A 14,657-nucleotide genomic window follows, 5' to 3' on the forward strand; every position below is an offset into this window, starting at 1 on the left:
ATCCGTATTCCCACTGTCCTCCTACAGGTTATGGGCCTTGTGGATGTCTCGAAAACGACGGTCGAGTGTCGGGAATCGTGAAGTTATTTTTCGGTAGCGGTGTGTGGTTCTTGGTGCGAGAAAGCATCGGCGGGTATTCGACCGATTGCCGGAAAAGGACAAAATGGCAGACATAGCCAAGTTCTCGTTTGTTCGATTGAACAATATGAATTGGCAGTCGTGGTGCTTTTGCATGCACATGTTTTTTATTCGTGAAGAATTGTGGCATGTGATCGCGACGATCAACGTGCAAATAGCAACTATTGGGCTATGTCTTGAATAGTCGCAATACAGTTTGATAAAGAAGAAAACGTCGGCAAAGTCAGTGTAGGAAACGCTCAAGAAATATCATGAGAAGCCGAACATGTCGTCGCGTTTGTCGTTATTGAAACGGTTGTGTTCGATTAACTTCTCCCACGGCGGTGACATGGAAAAGCACTTAGTGGACTTCGAAGATTTATTTGAGCGTTTGGAAAACGTCCGTTAAAAAATCGACGACTCTTTGAAAGTGGCTATATTGCTTCGCAGCCTACCTGACTTGTTCGACAGTTTAGTGATGGCCCTTGAATGCCGGCCGGACGAGGACATCACTCTCGATCTAGTGAAAACAAAATTGCTCGACGCCTATCAGCATCAAGTCGACCGTAACAGGGGAAAATCGGTCGAGAAAGAGATGAAACCAAACGCGAAACGGCAAGAAGACTCGACTCCGGTAAATCCGGTAAAGGAGTGATCGAAGGCATTAGTGCTGATGAGGACCCGGTTGATAATCGGTTAACTGAAGTGCTTTACGTGCCAGAATTGGAAGGTGGACTTTTGTCCGTCGGGAGAATGGCTCGAAAAGGTTTCGCGGTACATTTCGACGAAGACGGATGCAACATCGTAAATAAATCGGGAAGCGACTTCGCCGTCTGTGAACGGTACGGAAACTTATACAAACTGCAGATTGCGGAAGAATCAAATTCGGTCGTGTTGTGTCACAGTGATCGGAGTTGGCATCTGTGGCACCGGCGGTTCTGCCACCGGGACGTTGATGTCGTGGATAAGTTGATAAAAAAACATCTCGGTCGGGACATGAAGGTCACTAAATGTAGTAAACAAGAAGTATGTGAACAGTGCCTTGAAGGGAAGCTAACGCGGAAGCCGTTCCCCAGCGTCACGGAGCGAAAGGCGAAAAAGATCTTGGACATAGTGCATACCGATTTGTGAGGCCCCTTCAACAACGTGACCCCCAGTGGCAACCGGTACTTCATGTGCCTCATCGACGATTACAGCCGGTTTACGGTTGTATATCTACTGAAGGAGAAATCGGAGGCCAAGGACCGGATTAAGGAGTACGTTCACTTCTGCCATAACTATTTTGGCATTCCACACCTCGACTCGAAACGAGCAAACCATGCTAACAGACATACGAAAGAGCTGTCGAAAGGAGATGCGCAATGAGGCCCCAGGTCCGAAGGAAGTGGTGAGTACTTGAACAAAGATTTGTCTACATATTATGCTCAAGAGGCAATTCAGTGTACCACTGCATACTTACCACAATCTAACGGAGTTGTCAAGCGAAAAAATCGCTAACTGCAGGAAATGGCCTCCTGTATGTTGATTGATGCGGGCTTAGAGAAGAGATACTGGGGTGAAGCCATCAGAACAGCCACTTTTTTACAGAATCGACTTCCCTCAAGGGTGATCGACGGAACACCCTACGAGCGATGGTACGGGGAGAAACCGTCGCGTCGGTGGATGATCTTCGCGTCTTTGGTAGCGAAGCCTTTGTCCATATCCCGGATGCAAGACGTAGCAAGCCTGATATCATCAAGGCCTCCTCCACATCGAGCGCTCCGAAGATCTCAAGAAGACAGTTGAGGCTACCCAGCTGAAGAATCAAGTAGGAGCAGAGCAGAAGGAAGAAGCACCGCCTGCGGCAGAACAGCGCACAGTTAGCTACTGCACACAAACGCAAGTAGTACCAAAACAGATTTTTCTGTCTACAGCGAAAATCGTAGTGTTTGGTTCCGATTATGTAACTACAACATGTAGAGCGTTGAAGGACTGCTGTTCCGAGTCCATTATTACGAAGAGGTTGGCTAAAAAGCTGAATATGCAGTTCTCATTGATGAATCCACCGATTGCTATTTGCGGACTCAGCGGTATGAAAACAACAGTCAATAAGGTCGTCCAGACGAAGGTGTGCTCTCAGGATGGAGAGTTTTCTGCTATCCTTGACTTCATCGTAACGCCGTCTATCACCGAGTTACCAACGGGTAAGGTAGCAACACAAAACTGGCCACTCCCTGTCGGCATAGAGCTGGCAGATCCTGCATTCAATGTACCGGACCAAGTAGATGTTATTATCGGAGCTGAGCTGCACTACGATGTTTTGAAAAAAGGACGTTTTAAGATTGGAACCGACTTTCCGATACTGGCTGAAACAGTGTTCGGGTGGGTCTTATGTGGTCCTGCGAAAACCCAGGAACCGGACATCCAGAAACCACTTCCAACTTCCCAGTGCCAGTGGCAGCACAGGTCGTCAAGGAGGACAACCATATAGATGATTTCCTCACGGGTGGCAGATCAGCCGCAGAAGTCAAGAAAATCTACAAACAGTCAACGGCTATGCTGGATCGAAGTTTTACAATTAATTCCACTGGAGTTGCAGGAGCAGCAGGTAAATTTAGAGATATTCGAGATAAACGATACCATGAAGACGTTAGGATTGATATGGAGTCCCGGTCACGACTACTTCGTATGCAACGTACCGCTCTTATAGCGCAACGATGATAGGCCCCCAAAAAGGATAGAGCTCTCGGAGATCAGTAAGCTTTTCGATCTACTGTGGTTCCTGGGACCGGTGATGTCAACTGCGAAGCTGATGATGCAGGAGAAAAACTTCCACGTCGGGTAGAACGTTTTGATTTCGATCATTCGTCAGCAGTATTGGCCGATCAAGGTGAAGACAACTGACAAGAGTTTCAGATGTTACAAGCACAAGCCAATTCAACCAATTCATGGGCCATCTGCCAAGTTACCGCGTCACATCTGCACCAGTGTTTGCTTCTACTGTTGTAGATTTTGCTGGGTCATTCATACTCAGGGAGAGTGGCAAGAAATCGAAGTTCGTGAAAGCGTACGTTGCGGTGTTCGTGTACATCAGGCCTGCCTAACCTTTTCAAGCCACGGGCCAATTTTCAGAATTCACACTTGTTGGCGGGCCAGAAAATATTTTGTACATACATTTTTAAATATTTTCATTTTTTTTTATTTTCTAGAAAAACTAATCACGATTTAATTGCGTTGAAACAATCTTTTTTGTTTATTTTGTTTTCGTCGATGCATTAGAGATCCATTTGAGACATTAAATTAATCTATTCACACCATTTACCGGATGTTGAAAATGGAAATTTCTTTACTTTTCCAGCATATTGAACAGATTTGCATGAACTGTTTTCAATAGGATGAGAGATATGTACCAGATTTCAAGTCATTGAGATGTTTGGCGATATCTGCTAGAAAAGCCAAGTCACTCATCTATTCAGGATCGTTCAGCTCGGGCAATGTTTTCTTTCATCGTGTAGAAATAGTGCCATTTTCTTTTCGAAAATAATAAAATCTGTCAAGTATGGTACCAAGGCTTAGTCAATGAAATTCATAATAATACAGCAAGTTTCAGGATTCGGCTCTCATTTCCGTCAACATCATTTATAATTAATGGGGTTGAGTTCCCTAACGTTGATACACTTAATTTTCTTAATAACGATGGTCGTTTTCGCACATCGATTTTTTTTGGTGAATGTGGAATGGCAGGGAAATATCGCCATACCTATGTGATTACTTTTCTTTGCTTAGAATTGTCACAACGCCACTGTTATTTTCTTTCATCGCTGGTCACTTAAGTTTTCGAAGAAGAAAAAGTTCCTTTACACAGGTCTTAACAGCCCTCAGGTTTCTCCGTTAGTTGTTCTCTGCATTGGGAATAAAGCTGCCAATTTCTCTGTCATTCAAAAATGACCATAATGACAAAAACTTTTGCCACGTTTTTCATGACGGCATTTTCATCTCTTGCGAGAGAGTAGAATATGAAGCTGACGGGTTTTTACGTTACGTAGCTTTCAAATCTTTTGGGAGAACTTTTACTCTTCACCGTGTTCCGTGCAAACTATGCTACAGGAAGAGGCTGTTTCCTTACGACACGATGTCAATATTCCTGAACAAGTTCTCCGTCCTGGAAAAAAATCATCCGTTTTTTCCAAAATCTTACTAACAGCAAAACTGGCCCGTACTGCATTTTCTGACTTCGTATTAGCTCGAGTGAAAAGAGTTTGTTGCTTCTATAATCCATTGTACCAATAATTTGAATCAATAAATGGAAATTTAAATTGAAACCTTTGTAATTCTATCAACTTTTGTTTTCTACCTGTGCCCTTTCAAATATCGTATTTCATAGAATACTTGGATTCAGAATTTATACCTTCAATAAAGCAAAACTTTCCGAACAAATTAAGCAAACCGGCTTTCCTTTTTTTAACGTGAACATAAACTACTTTGACTAATCCTCATTGAAAACGCGACGTTTCACATTAACCCTTTTATTTTGGGTAAGCGACCCCAAGATACAAAGTGTTAATGTGAAACATCACATTCCTTTCAAATATGAAAAATATTATTTTTGTTTCAAATTCAAATGAATGGTTGGCAATGGCGCGAGCTTTGATTTAAAATTTCCATATTGACTAATGAATAAAAATTAAAAAAAAACTTCTGGAGACGGATAGAAAAGCTGGTGGGCCGATTATGAGGTTATTTTTTTACATGCCGCGGGCCACAAAAAATGGAGCAGAGGGCCGCATCCGGCCCGCGGGCCGTACGTTGGACAGCCCTGGTGTACATGGCCGTAAAAGCAGTACATTTGGAGCTCAGTTTAACTCGAACAAGCAAGCGAAACGGTCGTGTTTACACGCGAGTGCTTCTAGAGTTTTTCATTCGGTGAAAGAGTTGAGTTATCTCTCTGATATTCGGTGGACTATTCTCGGTCAGTGCGGTTAAGACCCATCCCAAATTGCGAACCGATCTGACCACGGGATCCGGAGATACGGCAGTTTCTTTTTCTTCTGGCTTGGGAGGTCCCAGGATACTTAGTTCGTGCGAAGGGCATCGTAAAGAAGAGCTGGATAGTGCGTCCCGTCCAGATAACGTGATTCTAAGGTGGAAAAAAGGGTTGAAAAATTGGGTGCCTTTTCACCCGCAAGTGCTATCGTACTGAAGAGTTTTGATTTCGAAACACTAAGTGTAACTAAATTTTAGTTGGCTTCCAAAGTGCACTCCCTGCGGGAAGGCACACGCACGACCTCGAGTGAACTGGTGCTGTTGGTTTGTTTTTTCTTGCCATTGAAGAGGCCCAGCGACGCTTTTTGCAGCCGTTCGGCCGGTGGAGGCGCGCAGTGGTTTTTTCTCGTGCGGTCAGGTGGAGACGCGTTGTGGTGGAGACGCATAGTGGCTATTTCGGGATTGTTGGTGAAGGGTGAAAACCACCCCATCGGCGTGGTGGAGACGCATAGTCGCTAGTGCGGTTAACTAGTGACTTGCGCGAAGGGAGTTAACGAACCATCTCGTAAGGGGGATCGTCATTGTGACTTGCGCGGTGGGAGTGAACGAACTTTTTCTTCGGTAACGTAGTAACTTCAACGATAGAAGTGAGAAACGTTTTCCGGTGAATTTCGGGACTAAACACGAAAGTATCACCCGTGCCAATTGGCGGCGCGTGTGCGGGAAAAATGGAGTTGGCCACGGGCCACTCCTACCGCCTAGGGGGCTCCGATAATGGCAAACCATTGAACCGTATCGACGGTCAGTACACTGGACGCAGACTACCACGGTTTATGGATCCGGACATCTGCAAATCATGCGAATGCAGGGCATAGATGGACCTCTCCCAACTAACCCGTTCCTACTGCGCCGCTCAGTTGAAGCTTTCCTTGGGGGAGCTATTGAGAGCGCCAGTAGAGAAAACCGCGGAGTCTCCTACATCCTAAAGATAAGAAACCCAGCCCATTTCAATCGCTTGCTAACTATGGACAAGCTTAATGACGGCACGGCCGTATCCGTTGTCGAACACCCATCGCTCAACTCCGTCAAATGCCTGGTGTCCAATGTCAACGCCGTCTCCCTAGCTGACGATTACCTCCTCAACCAGCTGCAGGATCAAGGAGTGCGTGACATTTACCGTATCAAAAAAAGGCTCCCTGAAGGCAACACGGTCAATACTCCGACCATGGTATTGACGCTGTCTGGAACGGTCATCCCGGAGTACGTTAATTTCGGGTGGTCAAGATGTCCCACCAGGAATTACTACCCGAATCCCATGAGATGCTACAAATGTTGGAATTTCGGGCAGAATACCTTAAAAAGGCAGAAATACAGAGGATAAGGGTCGACCAGGGAATCCCCTATATACAAGCCCGGAAGGCTTTTGAAGCCCGATCCGGATCAGGACAAGCGGGAACTTTTGCGAGTAGTAGCACACATGTTCCAGGTCGGTTTCCGTTAATGATGTTCGACCTAATTTGGTCACAATCAAGTTGCTGTAACCAGATTCGATAGAAATGTGCTACTTGGGCAGCGCTAGCAAGGATGAAGAGATTGACAAGCTGCAAAAAATCATCGCTAAGCTGCAAGAAGAGCGACAGCAAACCGGCCAAATGCGACAATCCGTAGTAGGCAACCGCCTCGAATCTGTTCAACGGTACGTTACGAAGACCGAACGGTACGATCGAAGACCTAATCACTAAAGTCTCCGAGCTTACCACGGTGAAGGAATTACAAGCGTAGAAAATCTGCGAGCCAACCAGGAACCAACGAACAAGGAAATGAAGAAGAAAAAGGAAGAAGAGCAAGGGAAGAAGATGAACAAGGTTGAAGAGCAAAGGAAGAAGATGAACAAGGTTGAAGAGCAAGGGAAGAAGATGAACAAGGTCGAAGAGCAAGGGAAGAAGACAAGCAAGGCTGTAGAACAAGAAAAGAAGATCAACAATGAGAACAGTGTATACGACATCTTTAGCGAAACGTGGTGCTATACCGAAAGGACTCAAGTAAATGATTTACAGGCTCAGTTTCGCCCTCTGATTTTTACTGTCCTACTACCTACTACCTACAAGACCCTGCCTATAATTCCCTTCAATCACTACCCTTCCTAATCCAAACAATAGAAATATGCAAACTGAGCCTTACATAAGAGTACCAGTTACTCAAATCATGAACTTAAACACACCAACCACCCACCAACCCTCCACTCCCCGGTCCCATGTTCAAGAAGGTGGACGTCAAGCCGCAGACGGGTATCCGAGTAGCCGGGGCCCCGCCAGTGCGGACGCTACAGCCCCACCTACCGGAACTGGCGGACAACCTCCGGCACTCGGATATCATTCCTGCCCAAGTCAACTTCCCACCACTGGGACCGGAAGCAACATCGGCGGCATTATACGACCTACTCCACCAAAGAAGGTACCGCACCAACGCCTTAATCCTACCTGGACCTTCAGGCCACCAAACCAAGCCAACGACACCTGCAACTGACCGACTTGCCTCCGGAAGAGCTCTGGAGGGGAGCACACCAACGCTGACTACCAATTTTGCCCCGTCGCCTCCCCCATCTCTGCCGGTTGTGGGTTCCAGACCCTCAGCTTGCAGCAGTGTATCATCAACCTCACAACCACAAAGACCCAGTACCCGTTCCACCACATTGGCGCTCCAGTGGAACGTCAACGGCTACTTTAATAATTTGTGCGACCTGGTGCTGCTGGTGTCAGGCTCTGAACCCGCAGCCATAGCCCTCCAGGAGATTCACCGACTGCCATGGACCGAACACTTGGAGGACGGTACAAGTGGTACGCTGAAATAAAACAGAACGTCTACCAATCTGCCGCCATCGGAATCCTAAGCGAAGTTCCTGCCGCCGAAATTATCTTAGACGCTTCCCGATGACGATCGTTTCCATTTATATTCCCAGCGGAAGAATCAAAGACCTGCAAGGTAAGCTAGTGAACATCTTCGAGAAACTGCCATCACCGGTGATTGTACTTGGTGACGTGAACGGCTACCACCACTCCTGGGGTAGCCGTTCCAACAACACACGAGGCAACGCAGTCTTCAACGCAGCAGCCGAGGCAGGATTAATGGTGCTAAACGACGGCACTCCCACCTTCCACCGAGGGTTAGTAGACCTTCGACCAGGCCGACTGGAGCCGCTACCAACAAGAAATAGAACAAGAACTGGAAGAAGCACCAACACCAACCGCCATCGAGTTGTCAGAGGCCATTCTTCGGGCCGCCAACAAAACGATCCCGAAAACCAGCGCGAACACGGGAAGAAAGTCAGTCCACTGGTGGAGCGAAGAGGCAAGAAAGGCGGTTAAAAACAGAAGAAAAACCCTTCGTGCACTTAAGAGGGCCAAAAAACGACTAGCAGCCGACAGTACTGATCTCGCCATTATCCGCAACGAATATCAAGCCGCAAGGAACGACTGTAGGCAAACCATTCGGGAGGCTAAGGAGAAATCGTGGACGGAGTTTCTCGACGGTATCTCCAGCGAACAGTCAACGACCGAGCTATGGAGGAGAATCAACTGCTTCTCAGGTAAGAGACGAGCCAGAGGTATCGCCCTGTCCATTAATAGTACGGTGCAACACGACCAGGCTATCGTGGCGGACACTTTGCCCGTCCATTTTTATATACCCCGAAGGTTTCCGAAAGAAACACCCCAACCCATCAGCCGAAATCCTCACTTTCCAAGTCCCGGCAGATAATGGAGCAAACTTCAACCGGCCTTTTTCTCTGGAGGAGCTTGACTTTGCGCTGAGGAAGGGGAAGGGGAAATCTGCCGGACCAGACAACCTAGGCTATCCGATGCTGAAAAACCTCCCTCCTAGAGGAAAAATCGCCCTCCTTGAGTCCCTTAACAAGGAGTGGCAAAGTGGCACGCTTCCCACAGAGTGGAGGTCCAGCATTGTGGTGCCAATCCCGAAAAGCCAAGGACCGTCGAATCAAGCCAGCGGATACCGCCCGATCGCGCTAACGAACGTGAGTGCTAAGGTACTGGAACGCCTCGTAAATCGAAGACTAACGGAGTATCTGGAGAACACAGGACGTCTCGACAACCGGCAACACGCGTTCCGCCCCGGAAGAGGAACCAGTACATACCTGGCATCGCTAAGCCAAATCCTCCAGGATGCAAAGAACGCGGGTCACCACACGGAGATCGTTTCACTCGATATTTCGAGGGCCTACAACAGGACCTGGACACCGGGCATCCTAGGGAAGCTGGCGCGTTGGGGGATCTCCGGAAATCTGCTCCAGTTTATCAAGAACTTCTTACTCGACCGATCCTTCCGAGTCCAACTCGGATCGCACACCTCAGGACTCAAGAAAGAGGAGACCGGGGTCCCCCAAGACGCCGTCATCGCCGTAACCCTGTTCCTGGTGGCCATGGTCGCCGACCTGCCCGAAGGAGTTTACATGTTCGTTTACGCCGACGATATCTTGCTGATCGCCACAGGTAAGCACCCGAAACTCGTAAGGAGGAAGGTCCTGGCAACCGTCAGCAGAGTGGTGAAATGGACCCACACAGCCGGCTACCAAATGACTGATAGAAAATGTGAAAGGGTCCATATTTGCGACACCAATCATCGGCTCCCGAATTAACCCATCATCCTTGATGGAAGCACTGCCCCGACGCGTAATTGTGTGAAGCTACTCGGAGTCACGGTCGACTGCCAGCTCACCTTTAAAAAGCACTTTGAAAACACCCGCAATGCCTGCAAAGCCCGGATCAACATGATCAACCTAATCTCGAAGAAACGCACCAGGAGCGACCGTCCCACCCGATTTCGCGTCGCCGACGCGGTCATAAACAGTCGTCTCACCTACGGCATAGAACTGACATCCTGGGACCTCACAGAACTTATCAAGTCCCTTGTTTTGGTATACAACCGGTCAATAAGGCTAGTTTCTGGACTTCTACCGTCAACTCCAGCGGACACAAAATATGTTGAAGCTGGCGTGATGCCTTTCCGTTTTATGGCCACATCAGCACTATGCACCAAAGCAGTAAATTTCCTCGAAAAAAACCAGATCATCCAGAAACGTGCCAATTACCGTAAATCTCTGGCTTGCATCGTCTCGGAGCTAGAAACCGGGACACAGCCAAGCCGAAAATCGATCTCTCCAACCAAAAGACCCAACAAACAAATTACGCAAGACCTCTTCAAGCAACGGTTCAGCGGGAAGTACTCGTTATTCACAATCCGGTACACCGACGGATCAAAAGCCGCAGGTAAGGTTGGTCTAGGTATCGAGTCTAGCAATGGTACATCTGAATCACACCGTCTGCTGTATCACGGCAACACATCCAGGCGAGGACAAGGTGGTGCGAGTGGTCACCATCAAGACGGCGAATACAAAAGGTCAGTGACCAAGATCTGCCCGTTTCCGGATGTTGAATCTATCGACCCAACGGGGTGTGTATGATTACGCAACAAGAAAAATACAGTCCACTTATTTTCAGTGTACACTATGTTAGAATTTGTTATACCTGTATAATAATAAACCTTGACAAAGTCAGTAGAAAAATAAATCTTGTACCGAGCAGATGCGTCTGTGTTTTGTTCTTTCGGCCATCAAGTCCGAACCACGTGGAAATTTCCCCCGAACAAAGCCATAATGCATTGTTTCCAACACAAATACTCACCACTAGTTTTCTCCACCGGTGGTGTGCGTTTGTGCAAGCACTGCGGGCACAGGTCCGTGTTATGGTATTCGTTGTTCTTGCCATCGCCCAGGAACACCTCGGAGCTGTAGTTCAGCGTGTTGAACACTTCCGCCAGATAGGTTCCACCGCGGGTGTTGTTGATGGAGTGGACGTCGGCATAACTCGTCACCGGTATGCTTTCCGGTACGGGAAGCGAATTGTTCCGCTGGCCCAGCCGCGTGAGGTAGACCTTGTAGCAACAAATTGGCCCGTTTCGTTCGGAAACACGAGGCAGGAATAGCTTGAAGATCCACTGATTGTCTTCGGTGCGAAGCTTTCCCCACATCATTCGACCGATGTTTTCCGGAGTGGTCGCAGGCATCGTGCACGTCGCGCTTGCAACATCTCCCGGCCGTTTCGTACGAGTGACGGCTGCCACCCTTACGGTATAATTGGTGTTGGGCAGTATTCCGTCGTAGTCTGTTTTCGTGTACTGAGCTTGCACGTTTTTGATTTTCGGTCCGTATGTTTCGTTTTTCAACATACCGTGTTCACTGCGGTACTGCGACAAGCCATCCAAAATGACTTGATATGATATTACCTTTCCATTAGGTTTTCTGGGTGCATCCCAATGGATCCGAACTGTAGACCGTCGCGAGATGTTATAATGTAAGCAAGAAATGTTCATGTTGATCGGTTCTGATGCGAGACCATCGCTGGTAGTTCCATTCACTTCTTCGGACCAGTTTCCGCAAGCTTTGGCTAACTCGCTGCAAGCCCGAACGCGGAAACTATATTCCGTAGCGGTGTCTAAGTTGTCGAACATGTACGGAAGGTTCCGACTATTCTGTGGATAATAAGTTTCCCATTTGGATGAATTCTCACCAGCAACCGACACCGTCAAGTCGTAGTACTGAATATATTCCAGGAGGTCGGCTGGAGGAGGCGCCCAGCCAATGGTGATAGTCGAGTGAGTGTTTCCTTTAACTTCAACAGCGGGTGTGAAGCTTGGATCACTGTCTAGGGTACGAACTTTCACAGATGGAGACGGCGGACCACTACCCTGACCGTTTTGAGCAGTCAACTTAATCTCATAGTCCGTAGAGGCTGCAAATTTTTGCATCACATAAGAAGTGTTCGACCCATCTATACGGCTTTCATAATACGTAAAAGTCGAATCTCCTTTCTTCATGAACTGCGCCATGTAAATTTTGATGGGATCGTTTCCATCGTTCACAGTCCAGTTCAGGTAAATTTTATTGGCACCTACTGCTTTAACGTAATCAATTGATACTTGCGGCTTGTCAAGTACGAGCAATGCCATCGACTTCTTATCGGTGGCTGAATTTTCATCCAGCATGGCAGACGGACCAACATTGCACGAGTACGTTCCATTGTGCGCTTTGCTGACATCCTTAACAGTTAGTGTCACGTTTACGTGAGTTCTATTCAGTACGCGCACTGCTGCGTTCTTGAGGAAGTTATTTTCGGTGGTATCGTCTTCCTTGAACCATTGAATCGAGTTGTTAAAGTACTCCAGTGGATACATCTGAATCACGCAGTACAGTTGGGCGTTTTTCTGCTGTTGAATCTTGGTTCGCTCCGGGCTGGAGGCAGTTATCTTTGGTAGAATCACTTCCCGCGCCGAGTATTTGGCGAGTACGCTGCCGTCTGCGCCGCGGCATGTGTAGTTTCCGGCGTCGGACCCCGTAAAGTTATGCACGGTTAAGGTGGAAATGGCCGTGTATGTGGCCACATCTGGCGCTTCGGTGGTTTCTTCCTGTTGGAGCTTGGACTCAGAGACACCGGATATTTTCTCCACATCTGCCTCCGTGTCGACAATTATGATGGAGATTTTGGCGCTGTAGGAATATAGAGAATTATTATTATTATGATTATTGAACGCATTCTTTGAATTGGAAGCGAAAACAGTTAAAAGTAAATTTGGATAAACAAAGTTAAGTTTGCCATTTTTAAGGTGTTGCGAAAAAAGATTCAGCAGCCGGTGGGCCTTGAACCCACACTACTACATTAAGTTCACGGACGTATTTCCAACTATACAACAGCTGCCCTTGCGAGAAGTTGTTCCATAACCAGTTAATAACGATGGGATATCTATCAATTCCCCGTATCTATCGAATCTGCTTTGGCAACATTTGACACCTTTTCTCTTTACCCAACTAGTTTATCAGAATTGAACAACAGTCGGTTGCGTTTGAATCACAAACATGTGCTTCAGAGACTTAATGGAATAGTGTGGGCTCAAGTCCCACCGGCAGCCGAATTTTTTTTTTCGCAGTTTCTCATAAAAATACATTAAACATGGCAAACTCAACTACTTATGTGTATCAAAATTAAATATCTTTTCCAATAAAAGTAAAAATCTGACTTCCCTCACAAGTCATAAATCAAGAAAAAGTTAAAAGTAAAGTAATTGGTATTATTTTTATTCTTATCCCGGTTCCATTAAATTACAGTTCAATAGGGTTTCAACAGTTTTGTGATTTTCCAAATTGTTCAATTCTGCTTTCCTGAGTCCAAAATCGGGTGGATAGCTAAGTACTAATCAACTGCATGGATAATGCGTAGCAAACAATTAATATTGACTCTATCAATTGAACCAATCTACTGATCTCACTAAAGTTTGGATCGAAGAAAGAACGTATGTCTTCTTCTTCTTCTTTTTTAATGGCTCTACATTCCAACTGGAACTTGACGTGCTTTTCAATTTAGTATTCCATCAGCATTTCCTCAGTCATTAATTGAAATCTTTTCTATGCCCGCCATTGCATGAGTACGTGTCTTGTGTGGCAAGTACAATGGATACACTGTGTCCAGGGAGTTGAGAATGTTTCCTACCCGAAACCATCCAAAACTGGACCGAGAATCGAACTCGCCATCTCCGTATTGGCAATCCTACGCCTTTACTCGCAAGGCTACTGGAGAAAGAACGTATGTCATAGTAACTAAAATTTCTTGGTAAATTGGAGCATAATAGGTCACAGGGTGAGATGGGTCACTACTATTTTCAAACGTCATCTACATTTTAATGCAGAAATCATACTTTTATAGGATTTATAATGTGACTATATTTAATTGTTTCGTAATTTGAGAGTTAAATTTGAGAGTATGGTTTGGTGAAAAATTGTTTTAGCTACAGTGATTTTTTTTTGTCTTTATTAGCGAGACTTTCAGCCCAAGGCTGGCTCGTCTCGTTACAGTGAACTCTTCCATATGATATTGAAGGGACCATCGAGCAGGGATTGAATCCCAAAGAGCATGAACAAGTCTCTCACTTATCATCTCTGTATACAATGTTACATGTTAAGGTTCCCCCAAACACACGCGACGACGCGATTCTTTCTCTTAGCGACAGCGATTCTGTCGCCATTGGTATGGAAGCGTAAATAGAACATTGCCTGCAGCGACACAACGATAGAATCGCGGCGGCTAGTTGTCGCCGTCGCGGCGATCAAATCGCTTAGGTCTGGGGGAGCCTTTAGTTTTTAAGGAATTTCTACCGCAGACCACAGCTGACCATAGAATAACTATTTTCGGATCTCAAGACGACTGAAAGAATTGGAATATCGTTACCGAATACTTTTAATGCGATCTAAATGCAAACCAGTCTCTTGCAAGTCCATATGAGTACTGGCAATATAATTTCATATGAGGAATTCTCTGAACAAATTGAAAAGTAAAGAAAAGAGAGTAGAGAATAGATTTACTAGGGATGTTTACTTTGCTTTTCTCTCGACATTCAGCCAACCTGACGATCATCCGGCTCGGATGATGCTTTAGCTTCACTAAGGCCTTCGATTGCTTCAACGCCCGCACTTGGTACCAACATTGCATCCTAGATCTCGTCGTCATCGCTAGGAA

The 14,657-nt window shown here is 46.4% G+C and overlaps 1 protein-coding gene across 2 annotated transcripts in view; it reads right to left on the minus strand.

The window, feature by feature from the left end:
- LOC134224116 (tyrosine-protein phosphatase 69D) overlaps positions 1-14,657 on the minus strand; it is a 44,592-nt gene that overhangs the window by 12,494 nt on the left and 17,441 nt on the right. For both annotated transcript variants that reach the window (XM_062703374.1, XM_062703373.1), the window contains exon 3: positions 10,776-12,637. In XM_062703374.1, the coding sequence (XP_062559358.1) occupies positions 10,776-12,637 (1,862 nt within the window). The remainder of the gene's footprint in view (positions 1-10,775; positions 12,638-14,657) is intronic.

Source organism: Armigeres subalbatus, chromosome 3, assembly GCF_024139115.2.
Source record: "Armigeres subalbatus isolate Guangzhou_Male chromosome 3, GZ_Asu_2, whole genome shotgun sequence".
NCBI lineage: Eukaryota > Metazoa > Arthropoda > Insecta > Diptera > Culicidae > Armigeres > Armigeres subalbatus.